Raw genomic sequence first — 24138 nt, 5'->3', positions numbered from 1 at the left:
ACTTATCCAGGTCACACCTGTCCCATGGGCAAAGAGAAATCAGTCAGCATTTTAAAAGCCCTTCCCTTCTGTATCATTCTGTCACTCCACACTCCACTGCCATGTTTTAAGACCTTGAAATGGGTGTTTAAAAAAGGAGCCAGGGAAAAGGACTGGCCATAAATCATGCTTGGTGCTCACTGATGTTAAAGGCAGAGCAGTAATGCTTCCAGTACTGTTCTGGATAGTTTTTTCGTGCTTTATTCATTTTTTTTCATTTTGGACAGTTCCCTACAGAATTGTTTTATAGAGTCGGTTGTTGGCTTTTTGGGTCCATCAACAGTATCAAAATGCCACATCTCGAACCCATGTGCTTCTTCCATATGGGACTTGGCATTTGAAGCCTATATGGCTTTGGGGGGATTTATATTGTTTGCTGTTATCAGATAACTTTCCTTACTGTAACTACTTAACTTGCAGTTTCTTCTCCTCAAAAGATAAACGGAATTTTATTTTATTTTTTTCTCTTCACAGGCTGTTACCCAACTAGAGCTTTTTGGGGACATGTCCACTCCTCCTGATGTAACCTCTCCCCCAGTGAGTACTCAGGGAAACTGAACTGTGCTTTATTTTACGTGCTATTTTCAGAACATTTATTGAGCACGTTTACAATTCGGGTCATCAGCCATTCCAGTGGGGAGAATTTCAAGCTAGCTTTTATGTTACAAGAAAATAAAAATAAAACAAATTGAATGCAGAGTCCCTGCTTCATGATGATGGGCAAAAATATCTTCGATTTTTATTGTTCCACTATAGCATTCAGTGTCACATATGATACAACCTGAGCTGCAGATCTGTTCCCCTGATGTTTATCAGCGGGACATGCTTCACTGCACTCTGTCTCTCCACTGCACTGCAGGAAGATCCAGTTACAGCCTCATACATCATGTCTCTGGTTCCACCAAGCACATATCCCAGAACTGCTGTTAAAGGACAGAAGATGAAACAGTAAAGAGAGAGAGAGAAAGGGCTGAATGTGTTTTGAGGGCAATGAAAATTTTGTTAACGTGCTTTTCTGCATGATAAAATGAAAATACAATAATTTTTCTGTAAAGCTTTTGAGCCTTACATTAAGCTGTAGAGAAGTATAAAGGTATTGAGAAAATTAAGGAGGTGTGAGGTCAAGAGCCTCAAATCTCCAAGGTATTCAGGAGCATATCTGGCACTAGGGCTTCTCTTTTAGTGTAGACCTATGTTTCTGGTCCTGTTGGTTAATTAGAAGCATTATTTATTCACTTTTCCTGCAGAATCTTCTTTTACCTTAACTGTTTCTTACATTAATGCCTTGGTCACTGCCTCTCCTGATTGTCCCCTAATATCTAGAATCACAAGTCTGTATGTTCTGGAAAAGGACATTATATCAATGTTTTGCATGTGATATATTCCAAGCAAATTTCATTTTGATTTTTCTCTTCTAATAGAAAGTCTCTCCTTTTCTTTCTTTTAATCCTGTCACCAGCAAATTCTAATACTCTTATTTCTATTGCTTCTTTCCTTTGACATCTTTCCATTCTTTCTTGATCCTCTTTCTTTACTCCAAACCCGGATTTTTAGAGTTACGGATGATGTGGCCAGAAAGTATGTGCAGCAGAAGCTGCAGCTCATATGTCACCCTTGGATTTTATTCCTTTCTTCCTGCAGACTCCTGCTACTCCAGGTGATGCCTTTATCCCATCTTCATCCCAGTCGCTTCCTGCTAGTACAGACATGTTTGGTTCTGTACCTTTCAGCACTGCTGCCGTACCCTCAGGTAAGAAATGTACTGGAATTACGGGCTTGATTCAGATTTGGTGATCAGTTCTTAGCTCTGGTTTGCATTTCAGTACTTGGGGCATTAATTTAGCACAGTGGAAGTGAGGAAGGCTTTTGAGGTCGGTGCTCCAGGGCAAGGCAAAGCAAGTCTTTAATAAGCAGGGAGTACGTTAGTTTGAATTTGCCCACATTTTTTAAAGCAAAACCCAAAAAAGTCACTTGGAGTTCAGGCATAGTTCAGCCATCTGGATAACATACCTTCTAGGTACAGTAGCAAGAGAGAAAAAACTGTTTTGTTTAGCTTTGGTTTTTTTGTGGAAGTGGTGAGTATCCTCTGCTGCCTCCTGTAAATAGAGGCTGAGACACAGAGAATTTGATTGCACTTCAAAGCTGTTCCACTTTGTCAAGTCCTGAGATGTCCTTTAGACTTGTCTGTGTGTCCCCAAAGTGCTCAGGATTCCAGAGCTGTGTAGCATTCTGCACAGATTGAGAGGTGTGTGGTTTGACTGCTGATCTCTCCCTGGGATATGTTGCGAGAGCAGCACTCTCAGCTCCACTTAGGAAAAGAAAGGAGGAGCAGGAGTGGTTTGAATCATTGAGTAGTAGCTTTCTAATTGGTTAACTCCTTCTCTGATGGCATCAGATCTCAGAAAGGTTACAGTGATGGTGAAGTGTTTGGGGATAATGTCAGATGAAAACTCTCACTGCTGGGATGAGGTTACAGCAGGGGCGAGATAAAAAGACATCTGGAAAATCCATCATGGACATCTATTGAAAAAGAAATATATCTGAGCTACTGCTCCTTTCATCACTCAGTAATTTCGTCTTTCAAAGTTCAGTTTCTATTTTTTTATTTTATTTTGGGCTTTTCCCTTTACAATATTTCAGCAACCCTTATATTTAGGATTACAAAACAGCCTAGAAATACAGCAAAGAGGAAAAGGTACAGGAGGACTCAGGAAACACTCAGATTAGAAACAAGAGTTTTAAAGCTATTAAAGATGAAAGAGAAGTTACATATTGCAAATTATTAGCAGTCAATAATTAATTTAAATGTGAAACAGTGTATCTGTAAAGCACAGTACTTCTATTAGTGGAACATAATTATATTAGGTGATTTTATTTGTAAGATTTTTTATAGTAGTTTTAGTTGTAGTTGTAAATAAAAACGCACCTGATGATATAATTCCTACACAGTCAGCCTCTTGGTAGCTTGAAAGGAGGCTTCAGGTCTGACAGGAAGCAATTATAATTTTAGTTTTAATCTTTAATTTTCTCCCCAACAAGAGGGATGTTATGCTAGCCTAATACCTGGAGCAGTTTGTTGTTATTAGGTATTTAGTGCAGCGGAAGCTCAAGGTGTTTTTGATGTTCTCAAGTAATTGGGTAATAACCACGTGTGAGGGTTTTTAATTGGAATTCATCTGGGCTCTTTTTTTTTATTATTATTATTATGCAAGTTGAGACATTTCCTTTGCTTTTCGGAACCCAAATGGTTTGAACTGTAACTGTGTCAGAAGAGTCATTCCCTTGCAAGAAGGTCACACTGTCATTAGAGAGCCCTTGAGCTGTCATATAACATATATAGAGGTGCTTCCCTGTCCCTTAGAACCAGTTTGGCACCTGTGCCATTGGCAGGAGTTGACTGGTGTTAGTGGGTCCCTCTCCCCAACAAAGAATAAAAGTGAAAAGGATGAGGAACTGCAGCAGACAGGAGGGAATCCTGAGCATCCTCCTCCTTCCCTCTGCTTGCTCTGGCTGCTTATTTTTTAGCAGCATATGGGCTGCTCTTGAGAGCTGAACTCCATCCCAGCCTGACCCTGTGCATCATGTTCAGTCCCAGAGCTCCTTCTCCAAGGACAGGCAGAGGCGACGGGCAGAGGGTGGGGCAGTCAGAGGTGCAAGAGGAGCCTGCAGAACTCAGTGGTGTGGAGGAGGGTTGTGCTGGAAGGGGGTGAGTTTAGGAAGTGTTTTGGGAGCTGCTGTGGTTCTGGTGAGTGGTCCTGCTGTGACAGAGCACTAGGGAAGCGGGCTGCCCAGTGCCCAGCTGCTGACCAGGTCCATGCACACAGGTCTTCACAGGCCCAGGGGATGCTCACTGAGGAAGAAGAGGAGAGGTTTTTGTTCAGATGAGAGGAAGGATTAGTGCCAATACCCACCAGCCCGTGGTTCTGTGTATGAGTATTTGCTCAGTGATGTGAATCCAACCATGTCTTTCAGTTTTCTTTTCAAGTGTGCTGAAGCTCTGGGATCACTAATGTAGCTTGCACTTCTCTGATTTATTGTGTAGCTTTTTCTCTGTGCTGTTGATAGTGGCATTAAAGTCTTTCATCTAATTTTTTCCCCCTCCTGCTTTCTTTATTCCTTGAAGGTTATGTTGCCATGGGAGCTGTTCTGCCCTCGTTCTGGGGACAGCAACCACTTGTTCAACAGCAGTTGGCCATGGGTGCTCAGCCTCCAGTTGCTCAGGTGATGCAGGGAGGACAGCCGATAGCGTGGGGCCAGCCCGGTATTTTTCCTCCTACTCAGCAGCCGTGGCCATCTGTAGCTGGTCAGTTCCAACCAACTGCCTTCATGCCAACACAAACTGTTTTGCCTTTACAAGCAGCCATGTTTCAAGGTACCATTGCTCCTATAGCTACTGTTCCACCCACAAGTGATTCCAACAGATCGAGTCCACAGACAGACAGGCCCAGACAGAAAATGGGAAAAGAAATGTTTAAAGATTTCCAGATGGCTCAGCCTCCACCAGTGCCATCAAGAAAACCAGATCAGCCTTCCCTCAGTTGTACCTCAGAGGCCTTCTCAAGTTACTTTAATAAAGTTGGGATGGCACAGGAAGCAGATGATTGTGATGACTTTGACATCTCTCAGTTAAATTTGACTCCTGTGACTTCCACAACACCATCTACAAATTCACGTGAGTATTCCTATGCTTTCAGCCATACCTTTCCTCAGATGTGACCATTCCTCAAAATACTTATTTCTGTTTTTCATATAGTAAATTCCAACACAGATATAAACTGAGAACCTCCATGCATGTCCAGCTTATTAAATGTGTTCCAACCATAAAGGAAAATATCAGAGACGAATTTCAGAGACCACAAAAATCAACAGCCCAGACAGCTGTAGTCTGAAATTTAATTTCTAAGATAGTAATATATGTTTTGTGGTAGGGCCATGCAAACTGGTTGGCAAATGCCCATGACATTCAACCTTACAAATGGTTTCACTTATGTCCTATCCAAGCCATACTTTGCAGAAATTGGGGGATGGATATTTATTTTAATAGCTTGATGTACTGGACATGTGGGGAAATTCATTGAAGAGCTGTAAAATAAGGTTATTGTTTGTAGCATGGAGATGGGGGATTTTGCAGATTGCTGAACAGAGGAATTCATGAGACAGATTTACCAGGAGTCAGATGGAGACCTTCTGGTTCACTTACCTACCACAGGGCAGGCAACTCACAGATTCTTAATGTAATGTAGTGGCATCTCCCTGGCTCCTAAAGACATAGGCCAGATGTAGCCAAACTTAATTTGGAAGTTGCCAAATGAAATCAAATACATGGAATTGATAATGACTGCTGTATTCAAATTTACCTCGTACAGCTCCTTATCAGAAAATAATTTTTGAGAGTAATAAAGTTGAGGGTTATAAAGCATGAGCAAATTCTGTGCTGCTGTGTCTTTCTGAAGAAATTAACAGAATATATTCTGTTGCTGTTACCTTAACTTCGTTTAGCTCCAACCCCTGCACCCAGACAGAGTTCTCCATCAAAATCATCAGCATCTCATACCAGTGATCCTGCTGCAGATGACCTCTTTGAAGAGGGGTTTGAAAGCCCAAGCAAAAGTGAGGAGCCAGAGGCTGTGAGTAGCAACAAGGTTTCTAAATCCTTATTGTCCTTTTTTACCTAGAAAAGACATAAGTTAATTAAATGCTGTTTTGTAGTGTCAGAAGTAACTATTCCAACAGGGCTGGGTGGTACTTAAGGAGGGGCTGCAGACAGAATTCACGTCCTGCTTTGGGTTTGATAGCTGGTAGCATGGCTTTTCCATTGATATGCACTAATATTGCATACAAGGAACCAAACTCAGAGGTCATATGTAAGGTTGTATATGTTAGTTGTATCTAATCCCCTTTTTAGCATACCAGCATTCACTTACTCATTCACTTAGTAAGGAAGTCTGGGGTAAAACAACAAACATGACGAGGCTGCAAAGAAAGATATGAGAGTTTGTGTGTTAAAAGATGATGGTTGATGTTGTCTTGCACATTCTTGCATCCCAGTTGCTTGCCTAGTTACATTCCTCAGTGTTCTGGCCCTCAATATGTGATTTCTTTGCCTTTATGGACCAAAGTAAGAAATGTTATCCAAGCAATGACTGTAAGTCACAAGGTGTCCTAGGGAGATAAGAGCCCGAGTGAGCCAAAGGCAAGAGGGAGTCTGTACAACTAAAGGACCCAAAGGTACAAAATAATGCAAGCTTGGACTCTTTCTGATTTGCATGGTTTCACTGGCTTTCAGGGCCTTTTGCCGTTCTGGTTTGCCTGATCCAGTACCTTCTGAGGTCTGTGGCAGCTCCTGCCTGGGCTCCAGCAGGAACTGGTGAGGTCCTTTCCTGGCTGCATCAACTGCAGTAAACCATTATGACTTTTGAGAACATATCAGGGGTGAGGTCTCACTTCCTGGTTTTCATGAGATAGGATGTACTTGTTATGCCCACAGCATGAAAATAACCTCGTGTTGACTTTTCACTTTCTACTGTTGAGAAAAAAAGGTGTTATGTTCTTGTATTCTAGCCTGATGGGTCTCAGGCCTCCTCCACAAGTGATCCATTTGGTGAGCCAACTGGTGATACTATAAGTCCACAGGTCGGTAGCTAGATAGCACAGGTTGGGGTAGGTATCTGTCCTTTTTTTCTCTACACCTTGAGGTGTTCACTTATTCTCCCACCAGTGCCTACCATTGCTTTCATGGATGCATGGTTTATTTTTCCTTTTCATCTCTTCCGTTTGACTTCTCCATCATCCACAGTGTATTTCTCATGCTTGGTGGTTTGCATGGCTTTTGCCATTCACTAAGTGTTGCAGCTTATGCAAATATGTGTGTTTCAGCTGCCTGCATGCTTTAAAGAAATGTAGACTTATTTTACTTTGTGTTCAAATTTTAAGGGCAAATAGGGAAACTGAGCCATTACTAACAATGTATTAGGCAGAGCATTTTTTTAATCAAATCCTCTCTGGCCTTCAGCCAGATGTAACGTATTAAATGGAATAAGACATCTTACCCATAGACATAACAATCATTAAATAAAATTATATAATGATACATGAATGTCTCTACCCTAAATCAATGCAATAATCAGTAGAAGAAGCACGTTTATTATCTGCATGTAAAAAATATTGAAATGGGTTTGTGTATTTTTATCTCTGACTGCAAATTAAAAACATTAGAAAATTATGATCATTCATATTAACATTGGTATACTGATGTTTTAAAAATTATTCATCAATGTAAGTCATTTAAATTCAGACAGACGGGAAAGATGATCTTTTCATCTTTCGTGTTACAGAAAATGGTAGAAAATGTGGCTCCCAGTGAGTGTTCTGTGATTTGTTTCAATACAGTAAATATGTTTTGCCAAAAAGACAGTGAAGCTACAAAGTTTTATGAGTACTAAGCATTGTTGTTCCATCCAAAGACTCTCTAGTGTTGCTATTTTAAGGATATGTTTCCTTGTCTTTTCCCCATCTGCCATTCATGTTCAGTATTGCCCAGATATGTGATCTGATACGACTTCTGTGATCCAGCACAGAGCTCTTGGAGCAAATCAACAACAGTGGTAGAACCTTTTCCATTTTTGTACAGAAACTACACTAGGTTTACTAGTGACTTACCCATCCTGAGACAAAGTAATTTCGTTTCAACTCAAAATTAATAGTTTCATTCAGAGTCAGTTTACTTTGTCATTAAATATGATTTTAAAAAATCTTAGAGTGACTTAGCTTTGATCCACTTGGGAATAATAAGATTATCTCTTAATAATATGCGGTGCTGTGAGAAGGCATCTCCCCCTTCTTTAGCTTCACCAGTGTAATGCTCAGCTCTTGGAGGGCTGAAGCAAAAGTAGCATTAAGCTTTGTGTCTCACTGAGTCTAAAAATGACAGTGTAAGGATGGAGTCAAGCTGGGATGAGCTGCTCTAGCAAGAGCATTTGATATTTACTCCAGTGAGAGCTGCTTCTGCAGATGGATGGTGCCACATAATAATTTGGCTGTACCTTTGCCTGACCTTGGCCAAGGCTGACATCCCCAGCTCTTCCAGCTTCAGACCACTCCAAGAGTTCTTTCCTAGGTCAAGAAAGAGGATTTGACTTTTATCCGAGTCCTACACTCTGGAAATCCACATACATTTGTTTATTATGGTTTATCATACTCAGGGTAATTCTGAAATTCATCCTGGGGAAAGTAATGATAAAATCTCTAATTTTCTGACTGTCACAGATATAGTTAAAATCATTGCTAAACTACCATCACAGAGATTTACCTACCAGGCATTCTGGATAGAACTTGAAACAGTAGTTTCAGTCTGGTAATGCATCTTAACCATGTAAGGAAGTCAAGTGAGGGACTGCTCTTGTTCTGCTTTTATGTAACACATAGTAAAATACATTTTTTTACCCATCAAGAGTATCTGGGAGCTGCAACAACAGTATATTAGCAGTGATTCCATATGGTTTTTATGTATTTTTTTGTTAATCCCTGTAGAGTCTTGCATCAAATATGTATAATTCTCAGAAATATATTCTGGGAAATGTTAAATAATGTTACTGATTATCGTATTACAGTAATTCCTAGAAGCTGTAGGCAGGAACAGGAAGCTGAACAAAAAGGAAGCCCCTATCCAGTGAAGTTACACTAATATCATTGTGGCTCTGTGCAGAGCCATTCAGCAGCAGTCTGTAGGAAATCCACTTGCTAAAGCCAGCCCATCGAATTCTGAAGCCTGGTATCATCAGAGCAATGGGAAGTCTAATCTCCATGGAAAATTATCAATTCAGGACTTACTACTGAGTTGTGTATTGAGCTCTGCATTTGGAGAGAAATTTAATGGGGAGAAATATGTAGTACAAAAGAATCACAGTCTGCATAAAAGCCACTTTTGTGGCTTAGATAGGAGATTACTTTGCTCTCTGGAACATGGTTCTTACCCCAGGAACAGCACAGTAACAACTTGGCTGAATGGACCTCTCAAGAGCTCAGCATAGTATTGTGTGCCGAAATTTCAAATACATCTGTTCCCAGCATCTCTGAAATCAGCCCATACAATATCTTTACTTACCTTGATGTACTCAGAATACTCACTTGCCTAGCTTTTTGCACCCTGGTCTTTCAAGGTACCACAGCAATTTGATTTCTTGATTCCTTCTGAGACTTTATATTACCATTTAGTTACTATATCTTCTTTTCTTCTATTTTTCCTCTCTTACTTTTGCAATCTTCAACTTCAGCTCTCAAAATCCTCATCCTACCAGTAGCTGTTCTATAAGTCACTCTTCCACAAATACCTATGAGTTCTTAGTAGGTATATGTGACACTTTATGGGTATATTACATTTTGTCCCTTTATGGTTGAAGATAAGAAGCAGAGAGGCCTAACTTTCACAGGTGAAATAAGATCAACTCTTTTGGGGACTGTTTATAGCAAGATTTGTATTTGGTTGTTTTCTCTTTGTTCATGCACCGCATTGAAGATGGACAGTGTTTTTCCAGAAGGGATGAAGAGAACTCTGAATCAGATGACCGCCATCTTCAGCTGATTTATGTTTTATCCCTACTGTTGTCTCTAGACTGTGTGTGGGATAACTATGATGAAAGGATAGAGAGGGAAAGATCTGGTTTTAGCTGCAATTCTGCCAAATTTGTTAAACATTTCTTATTATTGACATTTTACATTAAAGCAAGACGTTTGAACAGAGGAACAAATGCAGCTCTATTGAGATGCTGCCCAGTTCAAAACTTGCATTGGCAATCATTCATGAGAGATTCTCAAGAAACCTTCAAAACATTTGTGGCTAAAGCATATCTTCCTGAAAAAATTGTTTAGTTGTTCTGTGAAATGTGTGCAGACAATTATAAGCCCTCAAATATGTCACACCCTTCACAATGCTATCAGCACTGTCAGGAGAGCAACAGTTCATTAGAATATTTGTCTATCAGCTTTTGGTGGTACTTCAGTGGCCTGCTGCCATCATCCATCTATGATCAAGTGCCATTCTTAGTGATAAATGTTCCTAATAATCTTAGTCAGCTCCAGGATGGGCTGCTATAACTCTTTGTTTGGGCTGTTTTTAGGAAGTTGAGAGAAAACAGAAAATTATGGACAAAGCACTGGCTTATCTGGGAGCTTAGTGATCTTCAGGAGGGCATATCAAGCTGAATTTTCATCCTCCTCTTCCTTCTGCCCCTTTTCTATTGCACCAGGATTCGGAATGGGCTCAGCATCAAAGACTGTATTTGCAGGACCTCTTCCTATCATTCACCTGGCTCAGTAGGAACTGTATAGAGTCCAATGAGAAATTCATAATGATTATAGGTGGCCTGTTCTTGGTAGGCTCTAGAACTGTCATTCTCAAACTGAAGACACAGCACTGAGCAGGGCTGTGCTCCTAAGAGAAGTAGTGTTGTGTCTTTGGAAAGGGATCACAGTTTGGGAAGTATTGTTTCATTCCAGAGAAATTCTAAAATTGACATTTCAACTCTCATACTTGCTTGTTCATCATCGTATTTCCCAGGGAATCTGAAGGGCCACGAGCAGAGAAATTGAGGCAGATTTGTGAACAGGGGCGTCCTACAGATTTACCTCCATCTCCACTGCTACAATCCCCTCCAAACTGTTAGTTTTCATGTGACCAGCTTACACACAGTCTTCTCACTTCTTCCAGTGTTATCATACCCACCTAAAGTAGCCAAGTCCCCTTCCATTCCTCCAGCTTTTTCCTCCAAAAAGAGAAAACACACTGTGTAGCTTGTGTAGAGCCATGTTCTTGCTGACTGGCATCCCAGTAGTTCAATTTGGGGATGAGCTCTCCTCACTTTATCTGTGATGAGGTCATTTAAAAGTTCCCTGTCTTCTGCACAACTGATTTTAAAAATCTAGTTGTAATAGTTTAGTATCTTTGAGACTTCTGAAAAATTGGAATAGGCCACTAGGTTCAAAAGTTACGAAGAAGAATTGGCAGATATGTAGATGGCAAGTATAATTGTGTGGCTACTGTTTTGTTAGGAAAGTAGCCCAGAAATAATCAGCACGTTTCATGGCTGCAGTTCAGTTTTATACTGGGACTGAAATGGAGCAGGTTCATATTTCTGAGTAGTTCTCATTGCTTTTTCATTTTGTGGATGTCCAGCATCCATTTTGACACTAAAATGACAGAAACTTTTAAAATTATAATAATTAAACTGGATATTTGAAACTAGGAAATATTCCTAGGTAGGTTTGTAATAAGAATAGAGGCATTCTCCAGTCATAATCTTAAACTAGAAGGTTGGTATATTTATGCTGCTAATAGAGTTTAACTGTAAGAAAACCCCTAAATATTAAAAATTAATAATTAATAATAAGTGTTAAATAAAACCTGGCTGTTAATGGGCCAATAGGAATGACCTGTCTTATCACCAAAGATCTTTAATTTGAACCCTGCTTGGCAACTTTACTATGTCCTATTTTGCTGAGTCAGCATGCAATAAACAGTGAAGACGCGTCACACTCCCACCCCTTTCACTTGCAACCCCAGCACAAGATGCTCATTTTGTCTGGCTCTCCAGCACTCTTATTTCATGAAACTCTTATCATTTGAGCCTGCCCTTTCTGATCAGTCAGCCAGGAGTAAAACTGGCACTGAGAATCTGTTGTAAAGGGCAAGGAAATCTATGCGGGCCTCACCTCTTCAATTGAGTACATCTTGCCTGAAGCTCTGCACGTAGCAGGGTGTCTCAAAGTGATGAAAGGGCTGCCAGGGTAAAAATAGTCTCTTCCTAACCCAGTCCCGTGTTATGTTTTGTGAGTGAGTTCACCTCTGCAAGCCTAAGTAGGTTCAGAGTCTTTCAGGAGATGTTCTCCAGTGATTAGTTCTGCTGGGGAGCAGATGTTAATATCTTTAAATTGGATGCAAATTTACTTCTAGTATTTACATAATGTTATTCAAAAGCATTAGCGACCTTGTTGCCTCATGCAGTAGTGTGCTGCACCAGAAATACTTACAGTTTGCTGCAGTCTTGTACCCCTTAAAATAAGAGTAAACTGATTTGCAGCATGAACTATCTCTAGAATATAGCAGCAAAAAAAAAAGGGTGCTTCCAGTTGCCATCTTGGTTTCTCCCTGTAGACTGATGAAAGCACATCAGAAGTGCTTCTCGGCCAGTTCAGAAAGGAAAACACTCAGATTCAAGGGGTGTATGTGAATTAGAAGCTTTGTTTACTATATTATTTGTTTATCTATTTTTGTTCTGACAAAGACCAGTTCTTTCCTTTCCTTCCCTCTGAGTCTGTTCCTAATGCAGTGGTAGAGGTAGAAAGCAGAAAGCATTGCTGAGATGGTTCTGATGCTGTGAGAAGAGTTATGCTCACCTGCCTTTTCATAACAAGCCCTGAGACTTTTGCATGGAGTATTACAAAAGGGGTGTTTATTTCTGCTTTCAAGACCCTCCAGAACAGTGCCTAGCACTGTGAGAGAAGCTACTCATGAAGTCTACAGCACTCAACTCTCCTTTTGCCTCTTTTCTGTCCCTTTCTGCTGTCTTTTGCCCTCTTGAGTACCAGTGTCAATACTTTACAGATACCATTTGCAGTGTTGGGCTACAGGCATGGTGTGCTGCTTGAATTAGCTCCAAATAATATTAGAAAACAAATCTCAGACATTGACACAAAAACTTTGGCTGGGAAGATTGCACACAATTACTGCAATTAATTTCTCATTTAGGTATCTGAAGGGGGAAATCAACTGAAAGGAAGACATAAGAGCACACTTCTCGTGCAAAATGCTCTGGTCTGCTGGAAGATAAATTATCCAAATCAGTGAGAAATGCAGGCCTTTGCCACATCAAGTGTATGTTCAGATAAATGTTGAGTATGGACCAAAGAAGTTTCTAATTGTAAAGGCTGCCTCGTGCACAGTGTAAAGTGCTGATGACCGGTGATGAGCTCCTCCTCCTCTTCCAAGGGTGTCAAGTTCAGTGGCACCTTAGGACACTTGTTACTTAAGCACATCTGCATATCTCAAGGATATTTGAGGACAGCTCTAACAAGCAGGCTTGACATTTTGAAAAGCTCTTTTTTCCCCTGAAGGCATTTGAAAAACTGACATCTTTTGTTCCAAAGGGATGTTCTCCCTCCCTCTCCTTTTCTTCTCCTCCTTCCTTTTCACTTCACTTTGCAATCACCTCAGGTTCAGCAACTGCCTGAAGAATGGCCTGGTGTGTGTCAGGTTCACACATTAATTAGTACAGATTTTCTCTGAACTAGCTGTGATAGATCATTCTGGCAGCTTCATGTCTGTGGTACGTGAAAATTGGCACAGGTACACTTAACACACAGTATGTAAAATGCAGTTATTTACTCTCAGTCAACTCTTCTGATTACCTTCGGTTTTTCAAGGTCACAAAATATATTTGCTTCTTGCTGGGGATCATTTCTGAAGCCTTTATTTAATTATTCCAGAGGATTTCTCTCATCCTTTCATAATGCTTGTAGTGTACTCAGGGCTTCATGTAGGTAGGAGATGGGGAAACAGGGTCCCTGCACAGTACAGAAATATAGTAATTTCAGGGAATGAGGGACAACTTTTCTTGGCACAGAGGAAACAGGTCGTATTTTGGATTTGTTGTGTTGCTCCTCATTCAACACAAGCTGCACAGTGAAGCAGGAGAGGGCACTGGGACAGGACAGTGGCCAGGCACCCTGGGCACAGAGTACATACAGTCCTATGAATCCGCCTTTGGGCTGTTTTTCTCATCCTCAGCATTTGTATAAGCAGTGATTAAAATCCTGTTCCATCCCCTGGCAGACGTGTCTGTGCTCTGCAGTGCCCAGTGATTTGCAGCCTTCAGAGGTTTTTTTGCTCAAAGTCAGCTCCTGCTAATGCTGCAGTAACACAGGTTGATTCTAACTTGGTTAAATTCAACGTCGTGGCGTGGTATTTGAATATTTATCAAGCTGTGGAGAGTTAATGCAGTATGGCATTAATTAGCCTTTCTGCCTGTCTTGTTCTTTTTTTAGATGTCATTCTTAGTTTAATAAATTACTTTCTGGAAATGAAGTAGAATGGATTCCAGGGTCCATGGGTGATTTGCTTCCCACTGCAGCCAACATGAACATAATATTAAGCACAGGGTGTCAGCTATGAAGCAACGCTGAAGAACATGGCAGCTTTTCCCCCTCCCCATCCAGGAAATTCCCCAGAAAGTATCCGTTAACAAGTTGACACGCTTTCCTCCTGGCTTTAATGATTGTACTAATAGTTCTACAGACTCCTAATCAAACTGAGCTGGGCTAGCGTTCCTAGCTCTTCATAGGCAACTCATGTTGTTATTTTAAATCCCATCACAGCTTCATTAGCTCAGCTTTCTGCGGCGGTTTCTGTTTGCAAGTGGTTTTCTCCCTGAGTTGTGTAAAACCCAGAGGTTTGTTCTGCTGTTGTGCTGCTAGGGTGGTCTTAGCCTGGGACAAGTAACACCCTTGTACACTGGCTGCACTTCTGGCCTCTAAACTTCCAAACATCCAGTCAGATAAATTATCATTTAATTTCTTCAAATGTCTTTGCCCAGCAGTGAAAATAAGTGCATGGCCAGGGCTGAAAGAGGAAACTGATAGTAAACATTCATTTTCTGAAATAATGGCTCATTTTCTTCACAATTTACCCTGAGTGCCCTGATCACTCAAGGCAGCACAGAAAGCAAACACTTCCTTTGGGTTTTGACTGACAAGGTGTTGCTGTTCTCAAGCAGATGTTCTTAAAATGTTCTAAAAATGCTCTCTGGAGACATCTCCGCTTATTTTATTTTTGTTATCCCCAGGAAGCAGAACCTCTCTACGCCCAGATTAACAGACCTAAGAAATAGCATTGTTACAGGCTTGTGGTGCTCCAAGACTCAAACGAAACCCAACAACCTGGCAGGCCTTTGCCTTTCATGCTTTTTTCCAATTGATTTTGTCTGACAAGGAGAGAGATTGCCCTCCTGGACTGGCTCTTCGAGTGTTCCTGATGTGTTTTTTTGGCAACCAATGGCAGCACAAAATAAAAACTCTCCCTGCTTATCATACCACGAGTCCAGCCCTGTGCCCACAAGTGGTGGATATCCAGACTAGGAAATCTTACTCCTCGGTCTTCTTTTAAAGATTTGTTATCTTCTGTGTGCCACATATTGAGTAATAGACATTCCTTTTTCTTTTGAGCAAAAAGCAGGGTCTGTATGTAGCAGTGGCATTATCATTCAACAGCCTTTGGGGCAAAAGTCGGCACTTTCTTTGTCACAGTGACAACTTTTTCATCATCATTTACATCAGGCTGATCCTGACCTTTTTTTTTTCCCTATGTGGACATATTGAAATGACAACAACAAAAAATACTGGTAGTGTCTTTTTTTTTTTTTTTTTTCATTTTATTTCTTATTCTGTAGTTTTGTATGAGTGACAGATCTAACTGCAAAACACCTCCTGCGGAAACGATTCCCAACTTGAAACCACAGAATGAAACTCGGTTGTTTATCCATCCTGACTGAAATGTTGCCAAATGGACCTTTAAGTTCTAGCACATCATGAGGAAGAAATGCTGCTTTCTGTTGGAATACTCATGTTGTGGGTAGAGAAAGGACCTGGAGTCCCACTGAGGAAAGACAAAAGAGTCAGTATTTCCTAGGAAACTCTAAACAAAGTACAGAAAAGGAATATTTTTATTTCTTCAGTATCTTGCTGCTGTAATGCTATGCAGACAAGTGTTTTCTTCTCTGTGTGCCATTTTTGATGAAAAAAAATCATTTGCCAAATAATACTGGTATGCTTCTGGTTTAGGAGTTTGGATGAAGCGGACTTTACAAATGGGACAAGGACGGCATGGATTTTGGAATAACAAACTGATTCTGTGATCAAATTGTTCATCTTTATCACTTTTTGTACATCAGAAAAATCAAATGGGATTTTTATTTTATAACTTGAAAAAAAAATCTTACTGTTAAACTCTTTAAATGTTTAAGGGGAAATGGCTTTAAGGAGTTCGAATGAAAATTGCCAGGTTTTTTGTAAATATAAATGTTATGAAAATTCTTTTACTAATGCCATTACACAGTAGAGAAGGTAGCAAGTTGCAGTGCTTGGGAGGGGTGGCAAACCCAATTTGTGGTTCTCACATCACATATGTTTTTTCACATGCTTACAATAATGGGCTGAAGCTCAAGTGCATTTGCCAAAAGCAGTCAGCTTGTCAGCGACTAGTAAAATTAATGGGAACACATGATTTTATGGTCTAGCGTTATCACACGGACATATTCCACTTACAAGAGCTCACATTTCATAGACATTCCTTTGAACCTCTGCATAGAAGTCATCGAACTGTTTACACGCAGAACAAAAGAATTTAAAACTTCCTTTTTTTACATTTATGAAGCAAAAGTGCAGTGTTTGGGTTCATATGTTTAGCACATGATTTTCATAAAGAATCTATATATTTTTGCCCTACAGAGAATTGTTATACAGGTCAAATGTGTTTTCCTGATGTTCCTATGCAGTTACAGTATATTGAATTTAGTGGTTTAACACTAAAAAGACAAAAAAAGAAGAAAAAATAGTAAAAAAAAAAAAGAAAAATAGAAAAAGGAAAAAAGGTTAAAGAAATTAAACGGTTAATCAGTTTTTAGGGTTATTGTGCAGATTTTGTTTTTAAATTGTTTTTCAATTAATTGACACATTAGGATTTACATTTTTTGTCATGATTAAAATAGGCCTGGAGTGTTTTACTTTCTTTCATCTCTATCATAAGCTAAAATGGTTTAGAAGACAGAATAACTGGGGTGGCAACTGTTGGTATGTGCAAAAAAATCTCACAACATGATTCCAGTCTTTTATTTTGAATTAGAGAAATTAGAGAAATGTGCGTTACCGAATTTATGTGAATGAAAAATTAGCTGTGAATAGACCTAACGAACCTGCAGAGAAGAGAACTTTTATCCTCATTCACGGTCATTTGATGCTTCTTCCTTAGTCATGTGCAAACAGCTTTGTAGCAAATCTTATTTTCCCACCTGAAGAAAGATCAAGTTTTCTAACTGGAAAAGATATTTAAAACTTGGCAGATTGAGTGTTTCAGGATTAAAAGCGGAGGTAAAAGTGTTTCTAAAGGACATTTCTGTACAGAATATTTTGATGATTTGCACATTGGTGCTACTTTCTTCCTCAGTGGCTTTTTTGGGTTTTGTCCTACATGTGGAACCTCAAAGACAGTTTTGGTTCATCATAGACATTTGAGGTTTAGTATTGTCAGTGCATTTCCAGATATGGGGTAAAATGTTGAAAGAAGAGATTTATGTCTCAGAGGATCCATTGACATCATATTTGTAGGAAGCGGATCATTAACGAATAGGTGCCGAGGGAATGAGGCTGGAATTCTAGTGTCTCCTAAGAGACGGCTGGACCATCACCACAGACCTTTGTCTTACCTTTACCAACTCTCATAAATAAAAACCAATTCCGAATTGTCTTGTCATATGATCGTCCTTGTCATGGTTGAGATGCTGAGTCGAGAGGGCTGGAGGGCCTCTACACTGTACCAGTATTGTAGATAACTGAAATATCCAGCTTGTGCAATTGTTTAATCCCTCATCCTTCACTAGCACTAAATTCGTCACTTTAAATTTAAAAACCAGGGAATCCCACCAGCCATCCTGTAATCATCCCCTGTAGGTTCTTGATCTTTACCTGTCATGAAAAAATATTTTGATAGATCGTAGTCATCCAAGTGTCTGATGAAACCTTTCATCTAATAACGTACTGGGCACCTTCTTTGCAAAGATGTTTACTCCGTGGTTTTCATTCATTTTTATTTCTGCATTCTGACACTTATTTTTTTAATAAAGATGAGAAAGATAAAATGACTGTTTCAGTACATTTCTAAACCTACTTTAACTTTACCTCAGATAATGACCATTTGTTAACATATACGGACACATTATTTTTAACTTTATGTATAACGCATTCAACAGCAACAAAAGAAACCAACAAATTTTTAGAAATTTTCCATTAATTTCTGTAACACACCATGTAATACTGTTATGAATAAAAACATTAAAAAAAGGTGTCATTTCAGTAAGTTTGTTTCATAGTTTTTGCTCTTCTGGGATAATTCTGCCATTCTTACAGTGTGGTGTTGGTTGTTTGGCATGGCCAGTATGTTTGACAGTTGAAGTATCTGGGAAAGGAGAAAATCCTCAGTTTGGGGAATAACTAATCTTAAACACTAAGTGTTGCTTATCTTGCAGATACATAATTTGCTGATTTTAATTGCTGCCTCCACATTTTTGGTCTCTTTTTGGGTGTTTTAGGGTGAGTATCCCAAACTGGTAGGTATTTTTGTCACCTCTTGCAAAATTACACATTCCTGGGACAGGCCACACTGTTTGATACTCCCATAGCTGGTGTACCTTTTTGTCATGAGAAACTGAAATTAATTTTGCTCACCATTTTTCATTCGAGTAAGATTTGAAATTAAAAATGTGCATTTAAACATGACAATTTTGAAAGCAGAACCCCCTCCCCCCCAAATTTCCAGAAATATGCACAGAACTGAGAGCAAAGCCTTGATCCAGTACCTCATGGTAATGATACCACCTTCTGTGTCAGTGGGACCTTTCTACTGCTTGAGGCAATGTGTAGGGTTTGCTGGAGTGAAACTCTCAGTTCCACATGCAAATTAATAATGGTTGATATTCAGAGGTACCAAGTACTGGATCTCTCAGTTGAGAAGGAACAGTACCATTCTTTGCCAAGAGGGTAATGCAATAAAATTTAAGGGTAAGAAATACATGTTTGTATAGAGGAAGAAAGAGAGGTGTGAATGTGTACACATGTACTTTACTGTATTTCTACTTTTTGATGTCTCGTCCCTTTCTCATCCACCAGAAATGCCCAGTAGGTCATGCTGAAACATTGATTACCTTTGTCAATGTTGAAATTGTTGAAATACTTGGATCCCACCTAAGAATAAAGGTCATTCTGTTGTGATGAAAGCATACCAGCATTAATGTCATTTTGATTTGTATGTGGCTAACTGTGTTCAGATGTCCTTGAAGGAAGAACATGGTATCTGGTTCTCGATGAGCTACAAAACATCAACTTAAAGTAAAATAAGACATAGCTAAGCATGTATTTCAATGAAAATGCATTTTTGCAATGCAGGCCAAATGTACTCTTGTTGATACTGTCTGGTACTCTCACTGTGAAGTTGGTTGAAAAATCAGAAAAGTTGGCTCATGTTGCACTGTTGCTATGTAAACTCAGTTTAAAAATTCTGAATGAGCAGGTTTGAGATATAATCTGGCAATGGTGAAGAATCTTGAAGTAGGAAGGACCTGCCTGTGTGTTGGCATTGCTCAGAAGGGGAAAAAAGTCTTGATTCTTTCTGTGCTGTGTTTATGTGCTGTATTACATTAATATTGCTGTAACTTAAGCACACTAGGAGTCTGTAGATTGTATATGAGAGTATTCAACTCAGATGTGCCTAGTTCAAGAAATGGTCCCAATTTAACTAATGCTAATTAAGGCCATGATCTCCTGCAGTAATGAGAATTTATTTAGCAAACAGTTTGCAGAATCAGCCTGCGGTTTTACAGAAGTGAGAACGCTGACAGATCTCTCTTTTCCCTGTCAGTGACTTCTGGGAAAGCAATTGATTGTATAGACTGGGAATATGCAATTTTAACTCCCTTACGTTGGATTAAAGGCAATGTTTTATGTGCTTTAATCACTAGTCAGTGACAGTTTCTGCAGCAGGGAAGTTAACCTCTTTCTGGCTGTTTGTAGGTTGTGATATGTTTTTCATGCAACGTCTCCTTTTTTCTTTTCTTTGCTTTCCGAAGAACTCCTGTCAAGTTCATATTTTTTACTCTTCTGGCAAATGCTCTTCTCAGTCAGAAGAGTATCATGTCAAAGAAATGAAAGGAGATATCTGTTGGCAGTTTTCTGCAGAGGTTTGAGTCCGTTCTCTACAATTACCTCTCTAAGCTAGCGTGGAATGCACACAGTGGTGAATGAACAAGGTGAAAGTCCACATGACCACCAGAAAATGGAGGCACTGCTCCTGGCTTCTCCTTCTGCTCCTGTTATGTGCCATCAGTGGGACTCAACCCCTCTTCCTGGCTATACTCTGATGTTACTACTGCAAAAGTCATGATTTGTAGGAGTGTTTCTGTCGACTCCCTTGTGATGAGGTCTTCCATGAGTTAGTCTTCTCATATTAATTTGCTTTTTAGGATCAACCCAATTAAAAACCTTTATTTTGTTGTTTTTAAATACCTGAGGTAAAGCTGGCATGGGGAAGAATAAAGGGTTGGTTTTTTTCTTGCTGTCTGAAAGTGAGGGGAAACTGAATTACACATTTCAGCATGACAGTGAGGAATATGGGGAGATACCCTGATAGGATTCCCTGAGTACCTGTGACATTGCCTGTCTCTTTCTAAAATTATTCTACTGGAGGCAGGAAATATCAGGTCTATTAGTGAAACAACTCTCTGGCTATTAGTTTCTAGAGCTTTAAATAGTCTTATCTCAATGGACGTGTTTGCCCTGTGGCTCATCTATCACCCTAAAATGTTTTATCAGCACCTGAAAAATCTCAATGAGAAGAATAGCCTCAGATGTTGCCCATTCAAGGGGCTCTCAGATACAGAATGTATTTTTTTAAAAAAAGGTCTTTTAAGATCTGATACTATTTGCTGGCTTTTCAGCCCTATTTCATTTCTACTGTAGCACCACTTCTATAAATACTCCTCACCAACAAAGAAAGGAAATCACAATAGATTAAAAGAAAATCAGGTTAACAGGCAGCAAGCATTGTCCATTCAGCCTCAGACATTTGTGAAAATAAAGGATTAGGAAGAATTATTGCCAGGTACTAACTGTGAAAAAGCCTTTTCTGGCATCTTTGTCGTCTTTAACAGTCATTAGAGGTCTAAGAACAGCTCTCAGTTGCAGAAGCCAGCTGTATTTGAAATGAGCAGAAGTTACAGTGCTATGATACGTTGCATTTTTTGTAAATTTTGTAATATTTGACATATTCAGATTGTGAGTGTCTTAGTTTTTTCTTCTAAAAATGGTGTTTCTAGTTTGAGTTTCTGTGTGTGTTACCTTGAGGTCTGATGGAGAGGAGATGGAGGCAAGGGATGGGGAATGCTGGGGTTATCTTTCTTTGTGTACTTTCCTCCCTGTCTTACCATTTTCACAGGACTTGGAGCTCTCAGAGTAGATGAACCTGTGCCAGATTTGGTCTGAGTCACTATGAGGCATTATTTTTAGTGAACCAAAAGCCAGAAGAGGAGAATTAGGCTCACCAAGGTGAGTTTTTTATGTCCAGGGCCTTTCAGAGACCAGCCTCAGCACCAGAAAATAACTGTATTATTAAGAAAAAGTGTGATGCAATGGAGTCAGTTGTAGTAAACATTCGAAAACATTCTTTATTATAAATTTTACCATTTATTTGCCACCTTACATTCTTCACCATTACAGTTGGTGGGAAGCCTCCTCTTTGAATGAGCCAGTTGTGTTCTTCTGCAGAAGGAAATGTGTTCTGAATCTCGAAGCAGGGAATAAAAAAGTTGTCTCAGAGAAGGAGAAAAAGAAACTTTCTTGGAGAAGTGCACTAATGGTATTGTAAACAGCTGCTTGCTGGCTCCAATCTGACTTTTCCCAGGGAGGGTCTCTCACCTCTGATGTGTTTCACAGTTTTTCTTTGAACAGGAAACTGCCATTTTAAAAAAACGTGATGTTTGGTGAAACTGTATAGGTTTTGTTTACAGGAAGCAAGGAGTCACAAGCTTACGTTGGGGTTATGAACTCTGCAAAGGATGTGTTACACTTTCAAGCTTGGTGTTCATAGTGGGCATAAGCAAGGCTTCATTTTCAACTGTGATGAAAGTGATGTTCAGTGACTTACAGTGTTGTTAGCACTAAGTGCTTTGGGACTTACAAACAGCTCAGCAGACAGACACAGCTATTACAGTCAGCCACGGAGAAGGAGCAAGACTGGGGGAAGACAACACTGTTACAGGGCAACATTCCCACTGATCCATGGACCCAAGGAAGCAGAAAACGAGCTGTGGTTGTTGGGAATTTTATGTGTTAGACCTACCTCTAATTCAACCAGGTTGTAAACTATGTATAGAACTTGATTGTGCATTTCATTTCTCTGTGAAAAGTATGTTAATGTGTAGAAAATTCTTTCTCATGTGTCCCTGCTGCTGTTTTAAGCTCACTTCCTTCTGCTAATGCACCACTTCCTTCTGCGTGTTCACCACTAAGATGTGCATGGTGAGAGGCAGCAAAACAAAGACAAGCAGCAGACAGAAGCAGGTTGCCTTGAGAATTCCACATGCTGGAATCACTGTCATGGTTTGCAGTTAAATCTAGAGGGTGCTCTGTATTTATAATCTTGGTAATCTTTTCTGGTGTTGAAATATTGGATGTGCACTGCATTTCCCAGCCAGCAAAGGTCCCATGGATGGAAAGGTCTTTTTTGTTAGTTTTTTGGGGTTTTTTTGTCAGGAACAAATGATTAACAACTAAATCAATTGTGCAATTGTGTCAAAGGTTGAGCAAGCTGTATCACACAGGGACATCTTGGGTTCAGGCTGGGGCAAAGTCATTTGAAACAAAAAAAAATGAGGCAAAAGAGGCAAACAGAAAGCTTTGCACAGCCTAAGTCATCTTCCCTAACAGTTTGTCCTCCATGTCTAGAGGGCTGTTAATCACTGACTATGTGCACAGTAACTCTGGGTGAAAAAATTGGGCTGCCTGAAATATAATCTTTTATTTGGAGCAGATTCCTACAAGGATTCGGTTAATGTGCTTCTCTGTGTTAAATTGTTATCACCAAGCTGCCAAACCAGAAAGATGTCGCAGCCAGTTGCTTATTTTGCAGAGACATGGCTCCACAGGCAGGATAATGTAATTTGTAAGGTAACTGTGACACATTAAGGTGTAGCACTTGGCGAGGTAATGGCACTGAGGTTGTCAGATTTGTTTTGTATTAGTGAATATGATTCATTTTATATATAGCATCCATCATTCCCATAATAAGCAAATTAAAATGTATTTATTCTTTGTATCATCAAAGCTCTCTGAGATTTTTCCCACATTGAGAGACTGTGCTGCTAAAAGCCATAGTTGCACACAGAGTGAGGCTGTGTCTCTTCAAAGAACCTCTGCTTGTCCACCAAGAGGAAGGGTGAGAAAACACAATGATATTCCTCATTTTGTACAGGGAAACACAGATTCAGAGAACTTTTCTCCAAGATGCTCATTGTAGGTTAAGACTAATTAGGAAAATGAAAGGAAAGACTGTTGTGTCCCAAGAATCAAAAAGAAGGCAGAAGGGGCAGGATATGAAGGCTACCTCAACAAGTAACTTAAGAGACATTCTGCAAGGTTTTGAAGGTCCTGATCTGCCTTTGAAAGCCCAACTGAACTGATGGGAATCAGCCCATGGTAAGTTCTCAGCCTGGTGGGATCATTTAAGAGAGAGAATGACTCAATGTAGTACCTAGAAAACACCAAGTCATTTAATTTAATACCTTACAGGCTTCCATGGGCTCAACAGGTACGTGGAGCAGAGAATCTCTGTGGAATGGGGCTTTTGTCTTCCCCAGCACCATGAGCCCAAACCATGGTGAGAGACAGCAAAGGACACTCTCAGGATGAAGGCTTTCCCTGAGGCGTGAGAATGAGTGCTTATGCCTCATGTCTGGCCTTCCTCTGGAAGACAGACATGAAAAGCAGCAATAAATAAATGATTTTGCACTCTATTCCTAGAAAGCCGACTTGAGTTTACTTATCACTTTCTTCTTGCCAAGACTCAAATATGTTTCATTTGTTGAAATATTCGTTTTCCCAATCCCTTGAAAGGAACATTACAAATAAAAGTGTAAATTGCTTCCAGACAGATCTTTGCTTCCTCCCTGCTTGCCTCCGGAAAGCCGTGTGCTAACAGCTACAACGTTTACCTTGTGAACCTGCCAGGTGCTGGGTCATCTGCTGTTTACAGGGTGGGGAAAAAAACCTCAGTAATTTATCTTCTACTGC

General features: G+C 39.9%; 1 protein-coding gene across 26 annotated transcripts in view; it reads left to right on the top strand.

Moving 5' to 3' along the window:
- The window catches only part of DAB1 (DAB adaptor protein 1), a 433401-nt gene extending 414325 nt beyond the window's left edge, over window positions 1-19076 (top strand). For 18 of the 26 annotated variants that reach the window (XM_050307494.1, XM_050307490.1, XM_050307487.1 and 15 more), the window contains 6 exons: window positions 514-576; window positions 1681-1789; window positions 4163-4711; window positions 5539-5681; window positions 6601-6699; window positions 14874-19076. In XM_050307494.1, the coding sequence (XP_050163451.1) occupies window positions 514-576; window positions 1681-1789; window positions 4163-4711; window positions 5539-5681; window positions 6601-6684 (948 nt within the window). In that variant the 3' untranslated portion in view covers window positions 6685-6699; window positions 14874-19076. The remainder of the gene's footprint in view (window positions 1-513; window positions 577-1680; window positions 1790-4162; window positions 4712-5538; window positions 5682-6600; window positions 6700-14873) is intronic. The other 8 variants (XM_050307506.1, XM_050307501.1, XM_050307500.1 and 5 more) reach the window with 2 other exon arrangements.
- Window positions 19077-24138: the final 5062 nt, after the last annotated feature.

The sequence above is a fragment of the Myiozetetes cayanensis genome, unplaced genomic scaffold (assembly GCF_022539395.1).
Source record: "Myiozetetes cayanensis isolate MyiCay16 unplaced genomic scaffold, myiCay2020 scf12, whole genome shotgun sequence".
Taxonomy (NCBI): Eukaryota; Metazoa; Chordata; class Aves; order Passeriformes; family Tyrannidae; genus Myiozetetes; species Myiozetetes cayanensis.
This window is presented reverse-complemented; position numbering and strand designations above follow the sequence as displayed.